The sequence below is a fragment of the Cnephaeus nilssonii genome (assembly GCF_951640355.1).
Source record: "Cnephaeus nilssonii genome assembly, chromosome: 14".
In the NCBI taxonomy this organism is placed as follows: domain Eukaryota; kingdom Metazoa; phylum Chordata; class Mammalia; order Chiroptera; family Vespertilionidae; genus Cnephaeus; species Cnephaeus nilssonii.
In genome coordinates this window covers 38,768,478-38,787,589 of record NC_137085.1, presented here as the reverse complement: position 1 = coordinate 38,787,589, position 19,112 = coordinate 38,768,478, and the positions used below count along the sequence as shown (strand labels likewise).

Genomic DNA, 19,112 nt, shown 5'->3' with positions numbered 1-19,112 from the left:
CTCTCTCTCAAAAAAATCCAAATGGCGAATTTCTCCTCAAATGTTCCTCCCATCTTCTATTACCGATCACCCTTGCTAAAAACAGTGTTTTAGATTCACATCATAATATACTAACCTAAGTGCTTATTAATTTATTTAGTTTATATATTTATTTGCTTAAACTCTACAACAAATTTGACTCTAATAAATATTATGAGGTACAAAAGAAAGAACAGCATTTCTGAAGATAAATGAAGCCCTTCTGAGTAGGTGAGCCCTTTATTATGTTATTCTCAACTTTGTTTAGTAGCTGTGCATGATATAATAAATGCTTGACTAATCTGGGTGATTTCATGAAGTTTATTTGTAACTTAGACTCGTTAACACAAACACAAGCTATAATGTTCTCAGGAGGTGGATCAAGCAGAGCACACCACTAACTTGTAAATTTTTTAAGTTATAATTATTAATTTTTTAAATAAATCTTTATTGTTCAGATTATTACAATTGTTCCTCTTTTTTCCCCCCATAGCTCCCCTCCACCCGATTCCCACCCCACCCTCTGCCCTTAGCCCCCCCCACACACTGTCCTCATCCATAGGTGTACGATTTTTGTCCAGTCTCTTCCCGCACCCCCTACACCCCTTCCCCCCCCCGAGAATTGTCAGTCCACTCCCTTTCTATGCCCTGATTCTATTATATTCACCAGTTTATTCTGTTCATCAGATTTTGTATTCACTTGATTTTTAGATTCACTTATTGATAGATATGTATTTGTTGTTCATAATTTTTATCTTTACCTTTTTCTTCTTCTTCCTTGTCTTAAAGAATACCAGTCAGCATTTCATATAATACTGGTTTGTCGGTGATTAACTCCTTTAGCTTTTTTCTTATCTGTGAAGCTCTTTATCTGACCTTCAATTCTGAATGATAGTTTTGCTGGGTAGAGTAATCTTGGTTGTAGGTTCTTGCTCTATTCATCACTTTGAATATTTCTTGCCACTCCCGTCAGGCCTGCATAGTTTCTGTTGAGAAATCAGCTGACAGTCGTATGGGTGCTCCCTTGTAGGTAACTAACTGTTTTTCTCTTGCTGCTTTTAATATTCTGTCTTTTGCTCATTTTAATGATGATGTGTCTTGGTGTGGTCCTCTTTGGATTCCTTTTGTTTGGGGTTCTGTGCACTTCCTGGACTTGTAAGTCTATTTCTTTCACCAGATGGGGAAGTTTTCTGTCATTATGTCTTCAAATAGGTTTTCAGTATCTTGCTCTCGCTCTTCTTCTGGCACCCCCATAATTCAAATGTTGGTACGCTTGAAGTCATCCCAGAGGCTCCTGACACTGTCTTCATATTTTTGGATTCTTTTTTCTTTTTGCTTTTCCGGTTGGGTGTTTTTTGCTTCTTTGTATTTCAAATCTTTGACTTGATACTTGTGATCCTCTAGTCTGCTGTTGGATCTCTGTATATTATTTTTTATTTCAGTCAGTGTATGCTTAATTTCTAGTTGGTCCTTTTTCATATCCTCGAGGGTCTCACTAAATTTATCAGCCTTTTCTAGAAAATTCTTGAAAAACCTTATAACCATGGTTTTGAACTCTATATCCAGTCGTTTGCTTTCCTCCATTTCTTTCATTTGTGACCTGTTTCTTTGTCTCTGCATTTTGGCTGCTTCCCTGAGTTGATAGAGTGGCTTTGTGTGCTAGGTGTCCTATAGGGCCCAGTGGCTCAGCCTCCCCAGTTACCTGAGGTGGACACTCTTGGTGCACCCCTTTGTGGGCTGTGTGCACAGTCTTGTTGTAGTTAAGTCTTGATTGTTGTTGGTATCACTGGGAGGAATTGACCTCCAGGCCAGGAGAACTTCTGTGCTGGAGACACCCTTATGAGGCAAGACTTGCTTCAGTGGGGCTTTGGTGCTCACTGAGCCTGCCCCCTAAGTGTGTCCCTTATGGATCTGAGGAGTTGTAATCTGGATGGTCCCACTCTGACCCCTGGGTACACTGGCTCTTGGATCTCCAAGGAGGTGTTAATTTAGCCTCTGCCTGAGGCCACCCAGCAGGAGCTATGGAGAGATCTGCAGATTCCTTTTCTTTGTTTGGGGTTTTGGTGGTGCCCAGATGAGGCCCAGCTGTGAAGCAATGCAAGCTGCTGCGGGGCCTTGGGCCTTCTTTTGGAAGTTCTGGGTCTCACTGACTCAGCTGCAGTTTGTTAGGTAAGTTTAGAATTCAAAGAACCAGGCCATTCATATGCAAAAGCCTCTGCCTTCAGCTTGAATGGGGCAGTGTCTCAGGGCGGAGCAAACAGCAATGGCTTCCCATCAGCCCTGCCCTAAGAGGCCCCAGGTCTCAGTGACCCACGGTAATCGCTGCAAGCACCTCTGAGAGAAAGCCACCCTTGAGTTTCGCCCGCTGCCAGACAGTCCCGTTTCTCCCTGTTATGAGTCTGGGTCCCCAGAGTCTCATCTGGTACTGGAGTTCAGAGCAGTCGGGAGCTTTTGTCTCCCTCCCGCTTGAAAAAGACAGCCGCGTACTCAGTTGCCAGCCTTCTCTGCGTGCGCGCCTCTGGACCTCTGCACTTCTGCAGCTACTCTGAGTTTCAGTGTGCTTTTCTCTTTCCTTCTAGTTGTAGAATTTCCACTCAGCCAGCCTTCCTCTGGTTCTGGATGATGTCCATTTTGTCTTTTAGTTGTAGTTTTGAAGTTGTTGTGTGAGGCAACAGTTCAGGTGTTTACCTATGCCGCCGTCTTGGTTTCTCCCAATTATTAATTTTTAAGTTGTGTCTTCAACTTTTGAGATAGCATTGCTCATGAGACACTACTTCAATGTTTTTTGAACTATTATAGGATGAGATGAGACAGGAACTAAAAGGGGAATGAAACACTTTTGATCACAGGAGAAAGATAATTTGGACATAATAATAATGGATGAAGACACCAGAAGGGAGAGCTTATAGGATGAGATGGAGAACAAAATATTTGACCCTGACATCTGTGCTAAAAGTGACTTTAAAAAAATTTTGTGTATCACTCCTGTCATAAACACTGAGCTTCATTGTGCAACAAAGACAGATGAAAAGAATTTGCTGCTCCAACAACCAAAAAAAAAAAAAGCAACTTCACTATGTCCTTGGAATCTGACTTTTTTTGTTTGTTTCAAATGTGCAGTAGGACACTTGTGCCTGCAAGGGCTGGGGGCAGTTGTTTATATAACTAATTGGACATCCACATAAATATGAAAATTAAGACAGGTCCCTTTATTCTCATCTGTTATAAAGCCAGAGTTTGCTCTAAAGTTAAGAGGCGTGCAGACTTGAGAGGTGTGGTTAAGCTGTCCTACACTGACTTGCTTACATAAGCTTCAAGATTATGAGGTTGTCTCCATTTTGTTTCCAAATGGTAGGAGGGGAAAACATGTTTTAAGGATCACTTATCCAAGAAGAAGAGTGCTTGGGAAGGTTTTAGGTTGAGGATAACTTTTGTAGGTCAGAGGATAATGGGAGATGTGGAGAAAAGACTGAAGACAGAGATCCTGGTGGAGAAATATCCTGAGGAAAGATTATGAGCACTAGATCGAGAGTTGCCAACAAATGAACAGTCAAGGAGAAGATAAGAAGAAACTTTGACACTGAGACAAAGGATGCTGGGGAAATTCAGTATCTTATCAACAAATTAGATAGTGAGGTCACCTTCTGAGAAAGAATGGGTGGAACCTGAGTCTTGAAAAGATTTGACCTAACTACAGTGAGAAATGCAAGAGGGAGATACAAAGATGAATGAAAGGATGATCAAGAAGGGTAAGCTTATCATAGTGGGGCATAAGAAGGTTGTGTTTGGAGGGAGGTATTGGAAATCTCAGAGTTGGGGCAATTCCAAGCGATGATTATATCTCAGATGATTACTAGTATATCTATGTGAGTGCCAACAGAGGCCATGATAGTTGAGCAGATCCAGGAAACACGAGGCCAGGGTATCAGTGCCACATACTGGCTTATGGAAGCTAAGGAAGAGACAAACAAAAGACATAGGAGAATTGAAAATTTCCACAGTAATATCTGAATAACCCTTGCTTGACCTAACCATGACTCATCTGTAACTACAGAGGAGGCTTTGGGTGTAAATATGACATAAGTCTCAGAACCATCTAAGCAGCACTTGCTTTAGCAGAGCAAGATGTATTTACTTTAAAATCCCATCCTAGCATTGGATCTAATACACTGTGAAGATTAAGGTGGATGGGTGGCAAGATTTAGGACAACCAAACAACCGTATCCATTTTTATAGGCACCAATGTCAAGGAAAAATAACAGTCTTTGCCTCTAGGTCTAGCAGAGTCCAATGTATGCCCTTGCTCTTCTGTTTTAGACTTTAATCTAGAATGTCCAAGGAAGGCGAAGTCTCCTGGCCAGCATTTGGATTATAAGTATCTCCTCAAAAGTCATTCTTTTTAAAATATATATATATTTTTATTGATTTCAGAAAGAGGAAGGGAGAGGGAGAGAGAAACATGGATGATGGGAGAAAATCACTCATCAGCTGCCTCCTGCATGCCCCCTACTGGGAATCGAGCTCACAACCCGGGTATGTGTCCTTGACTGAAATCGAACCCGGGACCCTTTAGTCTATAGGCTGATGCTCTATCCACTGAGCCAAACCAGCTATGGAACAAATAATTCTTATAAAATACCTTTGAGAACCCAAGAGCAGGATCTTTTTAATTTGTATATCTCTAAATTTTACCTAGTACCTGGTACATAAGTGTTCAGAAAATATACATGGAATGAGTAGATGACTTAACAAGCTATGATCTATATTTCTCTAGAAAACACTTTCTTTGGGTTTAGAAGCCTCTGTGACCCTCCCCCATACCTGTTCCATTCAGCACATATATTTTGAAAGATACATTGCTATCATCCAACACAAATTATTAGCATTGGCAATGTAGGCAAGATCTACTTGCTCCTACCAGGTCTGCCCCAGATCCTCTGCTCTTTATCTTGCTGGTGCCTAGACTGATAATAACACTGTTCAATTTGTTGTGCTTCCTGACAAAAGTAGAAAAGGTTGCACAAGGGCAATAATTAAGAGGTGGAATATGATGCCTATACTGAGTGAGAGTCCCAACTTGAAATCAACACTCCTACTAGACAGAAGTCCCGGCTCTTTTTCTGCTTTGGGACTGCTGATTACCAACTGGTCTGTTCTGACATCTTTGTGTCAATTAGTGAAAGGCATCCCCAATAGAGAAAGAGGCAGCCAACACATTTTCATGGCTTAGTACAATCAACATGGGATGAATTTCCAACTCCATGTGACCATTATTTGGGCAGGTACCTTGTGCAGTGAACAACTTGCCTATTTGCATGTTTTGCCCCCACTGGTGACTCACTCTGAAGCTCACTCATTTTTGTAGTTTAGCGCCAGCAAGTGGACAATTTATGGATATAAGGTTTACCATACCCAAATGTACTCATTCAGTAAAATTATGGGGAAAGGCAGAGAAGTAGACCTCCCTCCATTCTTCACCAGTCATCTATGTTTCCATACAGTTAAAATAAATCAGGCAGCAAATCTCAGGAGTTCCAGTAACACCACTTGATTAAACAATAGGTATGTGGTACATATACACAATAGAATACTACTCAGCCATCTGCAACAACATGGATGGACCTTGAGAACATTATGCTAAGTGAAATAAGTCAGTCAGGAAAAGCTAAGAACCATATGATTTCACTCATATGTTGGGATATAAAACTGAAACTTATAAACACAAACAGCAGTGTGGTAGTTGCCATAGGGAAGGGGGTGGGGGAAGAAGGAAGCCCTAATATAAGGTAGCAGGAGAAGATTTGACTTTGAGTGGTGGGCACATGGTGCGATATACAGATCTTATAACATAGAAACACACACATGAAACCTATATGTTTATATTGACCAATGTCACCACAATCAATTTAATAAATAAACATATAAATAAATAAATAAACAAACAAACCAACCAACCATTGGTGAGTCCTGCTACCTCACTGCTCTGGCTGACCTCAGATTGACAATGTTCAGACATGCTTACAGGGCTATGAAAGTTGGGGTGGGAGGCAAGTGAAGGTTGTGACTCTGCTGAAATCGGAATCTAAAGTTTCTGAGCATGATCACTTTCTAAACCATACAAAGTGGCTCTTTGGATCAGACTGAAAGAATTTCAGTTTCTTTTCAGTCAATTTATTGTAAGACAATGGGAGCAAAGGATGAGTGTAGTGTGAGTAGAGGGTTGAATTCAATGAGCCACAGACCTATCACTGGATTATCACCTTCAATGAGTGTTCACCTCTCTCTACCATCCTTGCTGTGGGAATAATTTCTTAAATGTTTACAAGAAGTTGGTGAGGCTGGACTTGCTTCTGTGGAAAGGCCATGTTGTGTTTTTCCTCGGGAAAGATAAGCTTTCCAATTAAATGAAGAATTCTCTGGCTATCTCTTCATTGTTACTCTTTCAGGGTGAGATGCAGCTGACATCTGTCCAATGTCAGCCAAGCTTCAACTCCCTTTCTTGACAAGTAATCACAATCCTCCCCAGAGTGATGAGACAGGACCTAGGTGGGTCCAGTTTGCTCCCTGACTTGAACCAAGGCTACAACTGGGGTCTCTGTGGGCCATAAGCCTTCAGCCTTAAACAGGGAAGTCAGCAGGAGCTCAGGGAAGGGGTCCTGTCGGAAGCCCCATTGGCTTCTCTCTACTTATAAAATTTATAACACATTTTGACTAGATTCAAAATTATGTCATTGCCTCATAACTTTTTCAGGTTCCAACTTTCAGGGCCTCTGGGAGAGGAGCAGTTGTTATTATAAGGTCAGGATTTAGCACTGGCAACTGAAGCCATTCAAGGTCTCTTCTCTCTGGGTTGTCTCCATGGCTTTCAGGCAGCCACAGACAGATCTGGCTGCTCTCAGACTGACAGCCCAGGAAACACTGCCATGTAGAAATGAAGTAAACAACTGCATTTTGTTCCCCCAGGGGAATACATTGATGAACATGGCCACTGCCAGATCTGTGAAGCCTCATGTACCAAGTGCTGGGGGCCGACCCAGGAAAACTGCCTTGACTGCCCCGTCACAAGGTGAGTAGCTTCTCAGTATCTCCTATGGTTGACTGAGAGCTCATGGGTTGCAAAATGGAGAGAGAAGGTGCTTACCACCTTAGAGGCACATGTGGGGCCTGCAGGAGAAAGAATCAAACTCCTTCCATGACACAGTAACCTTCCAGGGTCTGACCACAGGCCACCTCTGTAGCCTCTTCTTGCCATGATGCCCAGTAACCACTACAAAAATCAGTCCCCTGGACACTAGAGGGATTTTCTCATCAATGAAGATGGTGGTGACCAATGCCTGGAATCTCATCCCTTTCTGCACATCCACCCCTCAACCATCATCCCCATTGCTGAGTAAATATCTACTCATATTTCTAGAATCACTTCAAGGTTAAACTGTTCTATGAAGACATTTTTTAATATATTTTTTATTTCAGAGAGGAAGGGAAAGGGAGAGAGATAGAAGTATCAATGATGAGAATCATTGATTGGCTGCCTCCTGCATGCCCCACACCGGGGATCGAGCCCGCAACCCAAGCATATACCCTGACCAGGAATCGAACTGTGACTTCCTGATTTAAAGGTCAATGCTCAACCACTGAGCCACACTGGCTAGGCTATGAAGGCATTTTTTACCTCTTTCCAGTAGAATTAACTTCTTCCTCTTTATGTTCCCCTGTGTTCTACCTAAACTTCCGTAAGAGCAACTGTGACGTTTTAAGACATTCATTTGTCAGACTGCACACCCCTTGGAATACTCATCTTTGTATCTCTATTTTCTATCACAGTGTTAGAAATGGTAGGCACTCAATAAATGTCCGATAGCTGAGTGGATGAGGAAATAGCAAGTATCTGAATGGGATGAGCATCTCTGCTAATACACTGAAAATTTCTACTAATGAAGGTAGTTGGGATCTTGTTGTATTTTTAGTCAACGCTCCTCTGATTCTAGCACTTAGCAATAGTTGATTGGGTGTTTGAATGGCCTCATCACTGCTCTGCTTAATGCAAAGGAAGCAGAGTTTCCCCCAAGACTAGGATGAGGAGGCTGCTTCAGTGGCAGGTGAATCTCTAAGATGGACGTTCCCTCTGCCTTACACAACAGTGATTTCATCTAATTCTTCCTCAGGACTGCAATATCCTGAGCAGGAATTGTGGTGTATTTGTCTCTTTATTCCCCCACAGTGATCAACATATAGTAATAATTCAATAAATGTGGGTTTTATTGAACACTATAAAGTGTGTAGTCAATAGCATGGGCTTGGCTCTCCAAATAGCTCCCTCAAAAAGAGAAGGAAGAGAGGGAAAGAGGGAGGGACAGAGGAAGGGAGGGACGGAGGGAGGGCTGGATCGAGGGAGGGAGGGAGGGAGGGAGGGAGACACAAAAGAAACCTTAAGAATTCTCAATGCTAACTGTGGTAACATTTTCCAATATTGAGATATCTATGCCTCTAAATATTGAATTTGCTTTAAAGCAGTTTCAGGGCATACTATTAGATACAGACAGCTTTCTGAAAATGGGTCCTGTTTCTCCTCTAATTCCTCACCATATCAATAATCAAATTCTATTACATGTTTGGACATCTTTAAACTAAGAGAACTTTTTAGCATTTGTTTAATAAAGCAACTACATCTTCCAGAAGTCATCATTCCCTTGTGCTCACCAGAAGTGAGAAAAAAAATTCTACTATCATAAATGGCCATTTAACAAAATCTAAGCCCATTGGTACAAGATCAGATATACACCTCCTGGACCATTTAGGTGGCTCAACTTGTTTAAGCAGCCCAAGCTTTAGCTTTTGAAGAAAAAAAAATATATGTGTATGGACCTTGAACCAGGATGTTTTCCTAAGGAAATCTTGTTCCACAGGAACAATTTTCTTCTCATCTTCCTGAGCACTCCGTTTCTTTCCCCATCTCTCTTCCTTGATGTCAACTACTTGCAACTATGTCCAAGAAAGAGCATTGTATCATGGCAATGAACCACCCGACTTCTTTTCTTATCTGCATTTTCCTGGAAGTGGGTTTGAGAAGATGAGAAGAAAGAAACTACATTGAAAGATGATGTGGACTTACTTGTTCTTGAAAGGGCAGCAAAGTATTTTCCAAAGTATTTCTTTAAGTAGAATCAAGTCCATTCAAGAGAGCCTTGAGCACTTGGTTCATGCCCAGCTGAGTTAGGTGCAAGGCTCATGAATTCTTATAGGTAACTCAAAGTTAAGGGATGGTGAAGCACACAGACAAGCAATAGTGGGGCAGCTTTAACACCGTATGCCTGAAGCCAAAGCTGCAACCATGGAAGAGGGGATGCCTTATAGAAACTGGAGCTCGAGGGGACACAGTCACTCCAGAACCATGGAAGGAGGAAGCAGATTTGTGGTTCTCGCTGGAATAAATATCCCAATCTCTCCTCCCACCCTCTGGTGTTTCCCTTTGCCTGAAATTAACTGGATGCCAATGAGAAACATCCTTTGCAGATGAGAGAAGTGGGCTTGGGGATGCACACCCAGTGTGCACAACTCCAGCATAGCACTACAGAGAATGCTGACCAATGGGACAGGGGCATGGGGAGACTTAACAGAACAACCAAAATAGGTGGTCTCTTCGAGTTTCTTCCTATTCTTAAGCTTTTGGATCTCCAGTCCTGGTAGAATAAAGTTCATCCCTAAAGGATTTTAACTTAGAGGTTTGCTTCAAAATAATACGGGGGGAGGGGGGAGAGTAAATTAGTGGGGCTTGAGATGAAGTAAGATTGGTTATGTGTTGATAATTGTTAAAGCTGAGTGAAGAATACAATGGGTGTATTGTGATGTTTATTTTACATATGTTTAAATTTTTCCATAATAAAATTTTAAAGAATAATTCAACTCTGAAGTTGTTTTACAGGAAATCAACATCTTAAAAGCCCTCTCTTCATCTTCTAGCTTTTCCTTTGCATTTCCATCAACCCTTGGGCTTAGATCCTTAAAGACTATTGAAAACTTGGAGTACTTTTGCCTCTTTTATTTAACACAGAGAGTTCTGTAATGCCCTGATCCTCATGGCCCAAGCTAATCTCCCAAACCAGCCCCAAAATTAGACTTAAGGAACTAATTAAAAGCATTTGAAAGTTACCTCTGGCCCAGCTGGGTGTGGCTCAGCGGTTGAGCGTAGACCCAGGAACCAAGAGGTCACCAGTTTGATTCCCGGTCAGGGCATATGCCTGGGTTGCCCGGGTTGCGGGCTGGATCCCCAGTGTGGGGTGTGCAGGAGGCAGCCAATCAATGATTCTCTCTCATCATTGATGTTTCTGTCTCTCTCTCCCTCTCCTTTCCTCTCTGAAATCAATAAAAATATGTATTTTTTAAAAAGTTACCTCTGTTCTTGCCAACCTCAAATGTTTTGTTTGATGTTTCAATGAATTTAATAAAAGAAGACTTTTTGCCAGATTTCCGTCTGTTAAAACATTAAAACACCCAGAAGTTACATGAAGTGCCTTTCTGATGGCTTTAGTTAGGCCAAACCAACAATCAGCACAGAGGACCAGCTAACCCTGACTTGCCATCTCTTCTGTTTCAGTTCACGTCACTCTCTCTCTACTCTCCCTCTCTCCCTCCCTCTCCCTCTCCCTCTCTCCCTCCCTCTCCCTCTCCCTCTCTCCCTCCCTCTCCCTCTCCCTCTCTCCCTCCCTCTCCCTCTTCCTCCCTCTCCCTCCCTCTCTCTCTCTCTCTCTCTCTCTCTCTCTCTCTCTCTCTCTCACACACACACACACACACACACACACACACACACACACACACACCCTGGAGCTTCTGGAAAATTTGTTCCAATGTTGAGAGCATGCTTCTGCCCAGCTTTAGCACTTGGTTTTGCTGCCTTCTTCCTTTCCATGAGCCCTGATGGACCTAGGATGGTTCACTGCTTATAAAAAGCCAAGAGCGCACATGACTTGGGGAGAGAAGTGCTTCCCCTGTAGCGATGAGCTTGCCTGAGTGTCTCAGAATCCCACACATGGGATGACCGGGGATCCCAAAGATGGCTTGAGTTGGTTTTTAAATGTTTTCAGCAGCCCCATGGAGCCCAGGGCAAGGTATCTGTCTCCACCTGGGAAGATCTATTGGTGTCGGTGGAAATCTGCGCCACTTGAAGTGGTCCTTTGCTTTAAGTCCCTTGGCAAGTTTTCTGGAGGGGGTGGGGGGCACGGGGGGTGATGTAATTCTGTGCCAGCACTTAGGCATGACTGTTTTCTCTATAGTCCCATCTTTAGAAGGAAGTATGTTCTTACAAAAAGTGGGTAGGTCACCTGTGCTTTCCTGAGGGGAGGGGAGAGGGAGGTAATTTAAAGCACCATTATGTGCTTAGTACTTTCTTAAAATCAAGGACTCAAGTGAGAAAGGCAGCCCATTACCCACATAAAAAATATTACACCATCTGTTTCACCCCCACCCCAGTTTCTGGGTGATTTTAAATGGTTCCTATCATTGACAGTATTAGTTGCCCTTCTCAAGAGAAATAACTTCTCCCTAAACCAATCTTTCATGCCTTTCTACAAAGGACAAAATGGTGATGAACTTTCCATCCCCTCTTCTTTTAGCAAGAAAATGAACCCTCGCAAATAAACAAGCCCCATTCTCCTTTTCACAGAGCGTCCAGTGGCTTCCTTGTTTAAAAACCTCAGAAGGCTCTTGCTTAGTTTTTCTTAAAGGGAGGTTGTTGTTGTTTTTTATTTTGTTTTTTAACTAGCCACATCCAAATTATCCCTTGAAAAATTTCTAGCTCAGAAAGCAGAGGCAGGGTGGGGCTGGGATATTCCAAGTTGGCTTTAGTGCCATCAGCTAAAAGTCTGGGCTGGGAACACAGTCCTTTCATTATATGCCATGGTGCAGAGGATTTAACATGGACAACCAGATATGTGTGCAGGTCTGTTTAGGGCTGGACTCCACGCACTGCAGTGGGGGCCAAGAGGACTGTTCACACCAGTGGTGCTGGGTAGGGTGACCAAAACCTGGGGTGGGGGATAAGGGGGAAGGAGTGAGGCAGCCTTCTGTTTTATGCTGTTGGCTTTAATCCTATTCTGTTTCCAAACAGATGCAAAGGACACAGACTTTCAGGGAGTAGGAACAAGATGGAAGGCTGCAAGTAACACACTATTCAGCATGCCTTATTCCAATTTCCTCCAAGCCTGGAATTCAAATGCCTATCCCAGTTTAAGGCTGGCTCTACCTATGGAAACAGGGCCAGTGCCACCCCAGGAACAAGTGGCATGAGGCCTACACCTGGCCTTCCATGTGCATTCAGTCTGAGTGGAGAGGGGTGGTGGAGAGAAAAGGGAACTCTGCCCTTTTTTGTAGCCCTTAGTTCTCCCAGGCTTGGATACAGCATTATGCCCTTGGGAGCATGTATATACTACATGCTCAGTTAATCATCCAACTGACACAGTGGCTGCTACTCTAAAGACACTCTACAAGACACCCATTTGGTACCACCTGCATTAGGTAGGAGTCATTTAGCAAACTCCATAGTAATCCATTCAGACTATCAGTGAGCAGAAGGTGGAGCAGCAATTCTCAAAGTATGTTCTCTAGACCAGAGCATGAATGTTACCCAGGAACTGGTCAAAAATACAATTTCTCAGCTCTCTCCCTGGTGGACCTACTGAATTAGAAACTCTGGGGGTTGAGCCACCCCACCCCCTCCCCAGCTCACCTCATCTATTCACATTACCTATCTGAGTCTTGCACTTGGGACACATTTTGAATACAATTTACTTAACCACATACGATTTTGGGATTACTTTGCAAGGGTAAAACAGAAGCAAAACTATGAAAATATTAGCCATGACATATGGGTATAAAACCAAAGGTTTTAGAAGTTCAGCTGCTAACTTATCTGCAATGCCCTTATAGGGGATTGAAAACATGGTCAGAAAATAGAAATGTGGTGCCCTATACTTCAGGAAACTTTGCAAAAATGACACACATACTTGCCATATGCATAGGCCAAGTTTACAAGTAGCACCTAAACCCAGGACAGTGCTTCGTTCTACCCTCTGGGAGCCCTTAGAGCTGACATCTGCCTTGCAAAGTGTGGGCATGATCATATCTAAAGGAAGGATATTTTCTCCAAGGTCTCTGGATTCAAAGTTCCATTTAGCGTCTTGAAAATTCAAAGACCATCCTCTAACTGTGGGCTGGGATTGTCTGGGGCCTACAATATGGGTTTAATCTCTGCCGGCACTGGATAGCTTATTTGCAATCCAGATCAGGACTGCATCCCCAGCCAGTTTCTGGCACGGCTGCTGTTGGGTCCAACCCTCAAGCCAAGCAGGGATGGGTACATGATTAATATTCCACACGGTCCAAGATGATCAGTCCCAGGCATCCCCCTTGTTTCTGGAACAATGAAACCAAGTTTGCGCAGTGAAACATGAACACCACATGTTCTAAAATTGAAGGCTATTCCAGAAAGTCACCCTTACAGACTCTAAAAGTCTGCTTTTCCTCTAGGATTTTGGATGATGGCCGCTGCGTTTTGGACTGTCCCTCGGGAAAATTTGCATTGAAGAACCAATGCCATCTATGCCACTACACTTGCCAAGAATGCCAGGGAAACGAGCCTTCCAACTGCACCTCCTGTGGAGTAGGTGAGGGAGTCTGTTTGGTCACTTGTTCTTCGTTGCTTCAGACCTGTTCTCCCAGGGACATTGTCTGGGCTGACTCAGAAGCTTCATCTCTGGGGTGAAGGGGTTGAGGTTAGGCAGCTGTTCATTAGCGCGTGTGTACAACCTTGAAGTTGCTGCTTGCTGTCAGGACACACGTTTACATTATTGTAGACTCGCTGCCTCTGAGATGAGAGAGAAGCTACGAGATGTCTTTCCAGAGAAGGGGAAAGAAAGGGCATGAGAACATGACGTCATATGAACATGACGTCAGACATGAGAGAGACAGGTAAGCTAAGGTCTATAGAGGTAAAAGTGAAAAGATAGGAAATTAAGGCAGACACATTCAGTCTTTCTGAGAAATATTGTAATAGAGGTTGTGTCAAGTTCTCTTCAGCCAAGAGCTATGCCACTTAGACGTGGTCAGCGCCCTGTGGGAACAAAGTAGCCACTGCAAAACACAAATATGACCTGCCCTGTCCCAGTTTTGATGATTCAAAGTTTATGCTGCCGCTGAATTATATTCCACGATGTTAAAGGTTCTCTGATGTTTGACCCCTACTTTGACCTCAGGTGGGACAGATTCATATTTTATTTTACCTTAATTTTAAAATTGGGAAATTTCAAAGAAAAACCTGAGTTTTTTTGTTGCTCTTAAAAACTTGGAAGATCTAGCAACAACACTGGGTCCACATTCCCCAAATGGCTGGCCTGAGAGCATTTCTCCACAACTCCCACCACTCCCAGTTTCTCACTGATTCTGAGGCTGTCAGTTAGTTACCACCATCAGCATACCTACATGGCATTTCTGGGGAAAGAGAACTATTTATCTTTATTCTTGCTTATAATAAAATTGAGAAAAATTAGGAACTGATAGTATCGTGCTTTTGTGGAAAAATAGGAAATAACACATTTATTTGCATAAATTTAAATTATTTGTGTGTTTTTATGTAAACAAAGTATATCTATGTCAAATTTTATCTCCAGCCTGCTCATTCTGTTTCCTTCCTCATTTATTAAGATGATGATCATGGTTGCCCCTCTTAGGATTATTCTGGAAATGAAATAAGACTTAGTGAGATAGAATAATAAAGCATTTAAAACAAGGCTGGGTATATAAGAAGCACTCAGTAAATATTCACTTATTGTTATTACTACTACTGTTACTGTTTATACTTCCTTATTCCTATGGGCATTTGATTTCTCTAGCTGTTCAAAGACTTCACTTGAGATGTTCCCCACTCATTGTCTGCCTGACCTCTTTCTATTCATCCGTTAGGTCTCAGTTGCAATGTCATTTCCTCAATATGGGTTGTCCTACCCTCCTTGTCTAGGTTAAGTCCCCCTCATAGGAGGATCCTTGGAATCCTGCACTTCTCACGTTACAAGCCACCTCTCACTTGATACCTATCTTGTTCATAAGACTATGCCTTGTAAGAGCAGTGAGTGGTTTTACCTGTTTTCTGTTGTATTTTTTAGCACTAGCACAGTGCCTGGCATATGGAAGGCACACAAGATAACTGAATGAATGAATTATTCAGTAGAAAGAACATCAGTAGCAACAGTCAGAAATCCTGGTTCTAGTTCCTCACTTCACCTCTCTAAGTCTCTCCTTGTTTGCAAAAAAGAGAAGCACAGATAAGATGGCATCTAAAATCCCTTTCAGATTTATGCACGGGATTTAAATCAGTGGGGTATCCAAACTATCAGACCCAACTAAGTGAGCTGCCACAGTACTCAGGCTATTAGAAAAATGACCAAATCTTGGCATACTCTTGGACCAAGCCTATGGGGAAAGCTGGCCAAGGACAAGGCATCTAAATGGCCTCCTTTTGCAGTGTCTGTATATTTAAAATACCAAAACCCTTCAAATTTCTGTCCTTTAAATACAAATTATAATATCCAAAGCTGTAGAGATAATAAAGCCATGTCTAAACAATAAAAATGGGATTGGGAGACGTTTTCTCTAATATCTGAACCCATCATTATTTAAGATCCATTTGGAATGTTGGGAAAATAGGAATATTGCTAAATATTAATTCACTTACTCATTCAATCATTCAGTAAATATGTACTTAAATGCCCCCAAGCCTCTGAATCCTGAGTTGATGTCACATGAAAGTGTAGAGAATGTAAAACTGTGGGTCAGAAAGAGAGTAGGCTTACCACTGTTCTCCCTCAGCTCATCCTACCTATATCTGAGAAATCTGGCCCTCTTAAAAACAAGATCTTTTCTTTTTGTCCATTTTTTAATTAATTTTATTGAGGTGACATGAGTTAATATGGTCATACTAGAGGCCTGATGCACGAATTCATGCACAGGTGGGGTCTGGCCCGCCCTATCAGGTTTAGGGGGGGGCGATGGGGTGTGGAGACAGCTGGAGGGAGGAGCTATGGGTGGTTGGTTGGCTGGCCCTGCCCCCTGGTGGAACTCCTGGTCGAGGGGATAATTTGCATATTAGCCTTTTATTATATAGGATAAGTTTCATGTGTGGGTTTCTATATTACAAGATCTGTATATTCCACTGTGTGCCCACCACCCAAAGTCAAATCTTCTCCCGTCACCATGTATTAGGACCCTCTTTACCCCCCACCCCCTTCCCTCTGGCAACCACCACACTGCTGTTTATGTTCACGAGTTTCACATTTACATACACACAATAGAATACTACTCAGCCATGAGAAAGGATGAAATACTGCCATTTGCAACAACATGGATGGACCTTGGCAACATTGTGCTAAGTGAAATAAGTCAGTCAGAAAAAGCTAAGAACTGCATGATTTCACTCATATGGAAAAATAGGGTCATCTCTGAATGAGCCATGGAAATTGAGGTTTGCTAGGCTTTCGTAATGTACCTGAGAAGAACAGAACTTGGAAGGTTAACCCTTGTGTGGTCTCCTGAGATTCAGGTTCCACCAGATCAGGGTTTTGTGCTCCACAACACTGGCCTATAGTGGCAGCATCACCACGTGCACATTACATCCTCCCAAACACTCCCCTGTCAGACATGAAGCGAGCAGGCACTGTACTCCACCACTTCCATGGAAGCCCTCTTTATTTTCTTTGTCCCCACAAAAACCATCAGACTTCTGGCATGAAATCTCCACCAGAACAGAGGTGGCTTCAGAGCCTGTAATCCAAGAGTGAATTTTTTATTGTATTTGAACAATTAAATAGGAAACATTAGGTTAAACCATTTGAGAGTGGTTTAAGCAAGTTTACAGGTAAAAAAAAAATAGTTGAATGCTGGCACTTTCATGTGGTTCAACCTAACATTATACTAACTTTCAGTTTCTGAACTTGTAACATGGGATCCGTGCTATCTCTACCCACAAATTCGGCCACTTGCACTTTGAAGGCCAGTGGTTCTGGATCTTCATGTGGTAGATTACATGATGGGCGAACAGCAGACCCCAGTTGTGTGGGTAGCACAGATCAGCTGTTTTTCAGAAGCCGGAACATATGGGAGACCTGGTTCAGAGAAGATGGATACCCCAAACACACTCAGCACAAACTAAAAAACTCGTGAGGGTAGGAGACCTCTAGGTGCATCTATATATATCAATCTCACTTTTTAAATATATTGATAATCCTTTTTATTAACTGCAATTGTTTGTAACTCATTCGAATTTTCCATTTCATCCAGGAGTAAATTCCCATAGTCTCATGCTGGGGGTACTGCTGATTCTTTCCTGGTAGAATCCAGTCTTGGCAGAGTTCAGGAACGTTCAGGGATGCACGTGAAGGCGTCAGAGGTGTGCTTGGTCTAGTGTTGAATGGCTGCCACTGTAGGAACTGGCAGCCACGCAAAAATTCAGACAGCTAACACAAGCATGTGATTTTGATAACAGAATTCAAAATCATTCTACAAGACTGCACTGTCATAAAAAAAAAACACCAAAAACATGTCTATCAGTAAGCATTTGTTTATTCTCATGGGATCTCTAGCCTCCATGTCTGTGGGCTTCTATAGACACTGAAAGGACCTCAAGAAAAACTTTTCAACTACAAGTACAGATATTGCACTTTTTATTAAATCCATTCTCATACTTCTGGCCCCCTAGGAGCTTAAGCACTCAGTCATATTTTTTTAAATAAAATATCTTCATTATATTAGTTTATGGTTAATTGTGTACATTTTCCCTTTTTTGTTGTTGTTGTTGCTGCTTCTCTATCTGTTCAGATAAGCAAGGCCAGGAGCGCTTCCTGCACTTGGGGGAGTGTCGGGAGAGCTGCCCAGTGGGGCACTACCCTGCAGAGGAGCACGCCTGCCTACCCTGCCCCGACAACTGTGAGCTGTGCCACAGCGCAGACATCTGCACGCGATGCACGAATGGCTACTTCATAGCGTCCACCAACCACACCTGCCAGAAGTTAGAGTGCGGACCAGGTAAGGCTGCTCTGGGGCCACTGCCCTGCCCCAGGGGGTGGCAGGAGGAACTGTACCCCTACATGTCCCACACTCTTGAATTGTCTTCTTGGTTTTCTGTCAGTGCCTGGGATGACTCTGCGTGACTATCATCAAAGGGGAACAGTGATTGCTGCCCTTCTCTCTGCCCCTACACACTTTTTCTCTGGGTTTCCCTAGACATAATCCATAGTGATTGCAATTAATCACACAGAAATCGATCTTGAGTGGAGGGTTCATGGGCAAGGTATCGGGGAGAGAAAATTAGATAAGAGTCTGGAAGTCGTGGCCAACAATTTTCTCCTTCTCAATGACTAGTTATGAGGTTCTGGACAAAATTAGTTTGCATTCTGCTGCTTGGTTTCTTCATTTGTAAAAGGGAGAGCATAGCACCAAGATGGTTGCTGTGAGAAGCCAGAGAGAGTCATCCTACCTAAAACTACCTGAAAATATTAAAATATTCTGTGAATTGTAAGTTATAGTTATTGACCAATTCCTTATCTTACATAGGAAGAGGGAGATTTTTAAAAACAGCACCTTTCCATGTAAGAATACTGCAAACTTTCTCTGCTCTGTATAAGAATTATGCCTAATCTGATGCTGAAGAGAGAGAGCTCCAAGATAATTTCTAGACCAGATAAAAAGAGATAGAGCCTCAGCCTGGCCGGATTGCTCAGGTGGTTGAAGCAACATCCCATTCACCAAAAGATTGTGGGTTTGATTCCCACTCAGGGCACAAACCTAGGTTTTGGGTTCAATCCCCATTCAGGGCATATACGGAAGGCAACCCATCAATATTTCTCTCTCACATCAATGTTTCTCTCTGTTTCTCTCTGTTTCTCTCTCTCTCTCTCTCTCTCTCTCTCTCTCTCTCTCTCTCTCTCTCTCTCTCAAAATCAATAAAAAGCATATCCTCAGGTGAGGATTAAAAACAGAAAGAGAGAGCCTGTTTATTTATATGCCCAATTCCATATTCCCAGAAGAACTTATTTCTTTAACAAATAAAATCC

The 19,112-nt window shown here is 42.6% G+C and overlaps 1 protein-coding gene across 2 annotated transcripts in view; it reads left to right on the top strand.

Annotated features, from left to right (window-relative positions):
* The window catches only part of PCSK5 (proprotein convertase subtilisin/kexin type 5), a 413,193-nt gene that overhangs the window by 308,876 nt on the left and 85,205 nt on the right, over positions 1 to 19,112 (top strand). For both annotated transcript variants that reach the window (XM_079791288.1, XM_079791287.1), the window contains exons 21-23: positions 6,982 to 7,084; positions 13,540 to 13,676; positions 17,878 to 18,084. In XM_079791288.1, the coding sequence (XP_079647414.1) occupies positions 6,982 to 7,084; positions 13,540 to 13,676; positions 17,878 to 18,084 (447 nt within the window). The remainder of the gene's footprint in view (positions 1 to 6,981; positions 7,085 to 13,539; positions 13,677 to 17,877; positions 18,085 to 19,112) is intronic.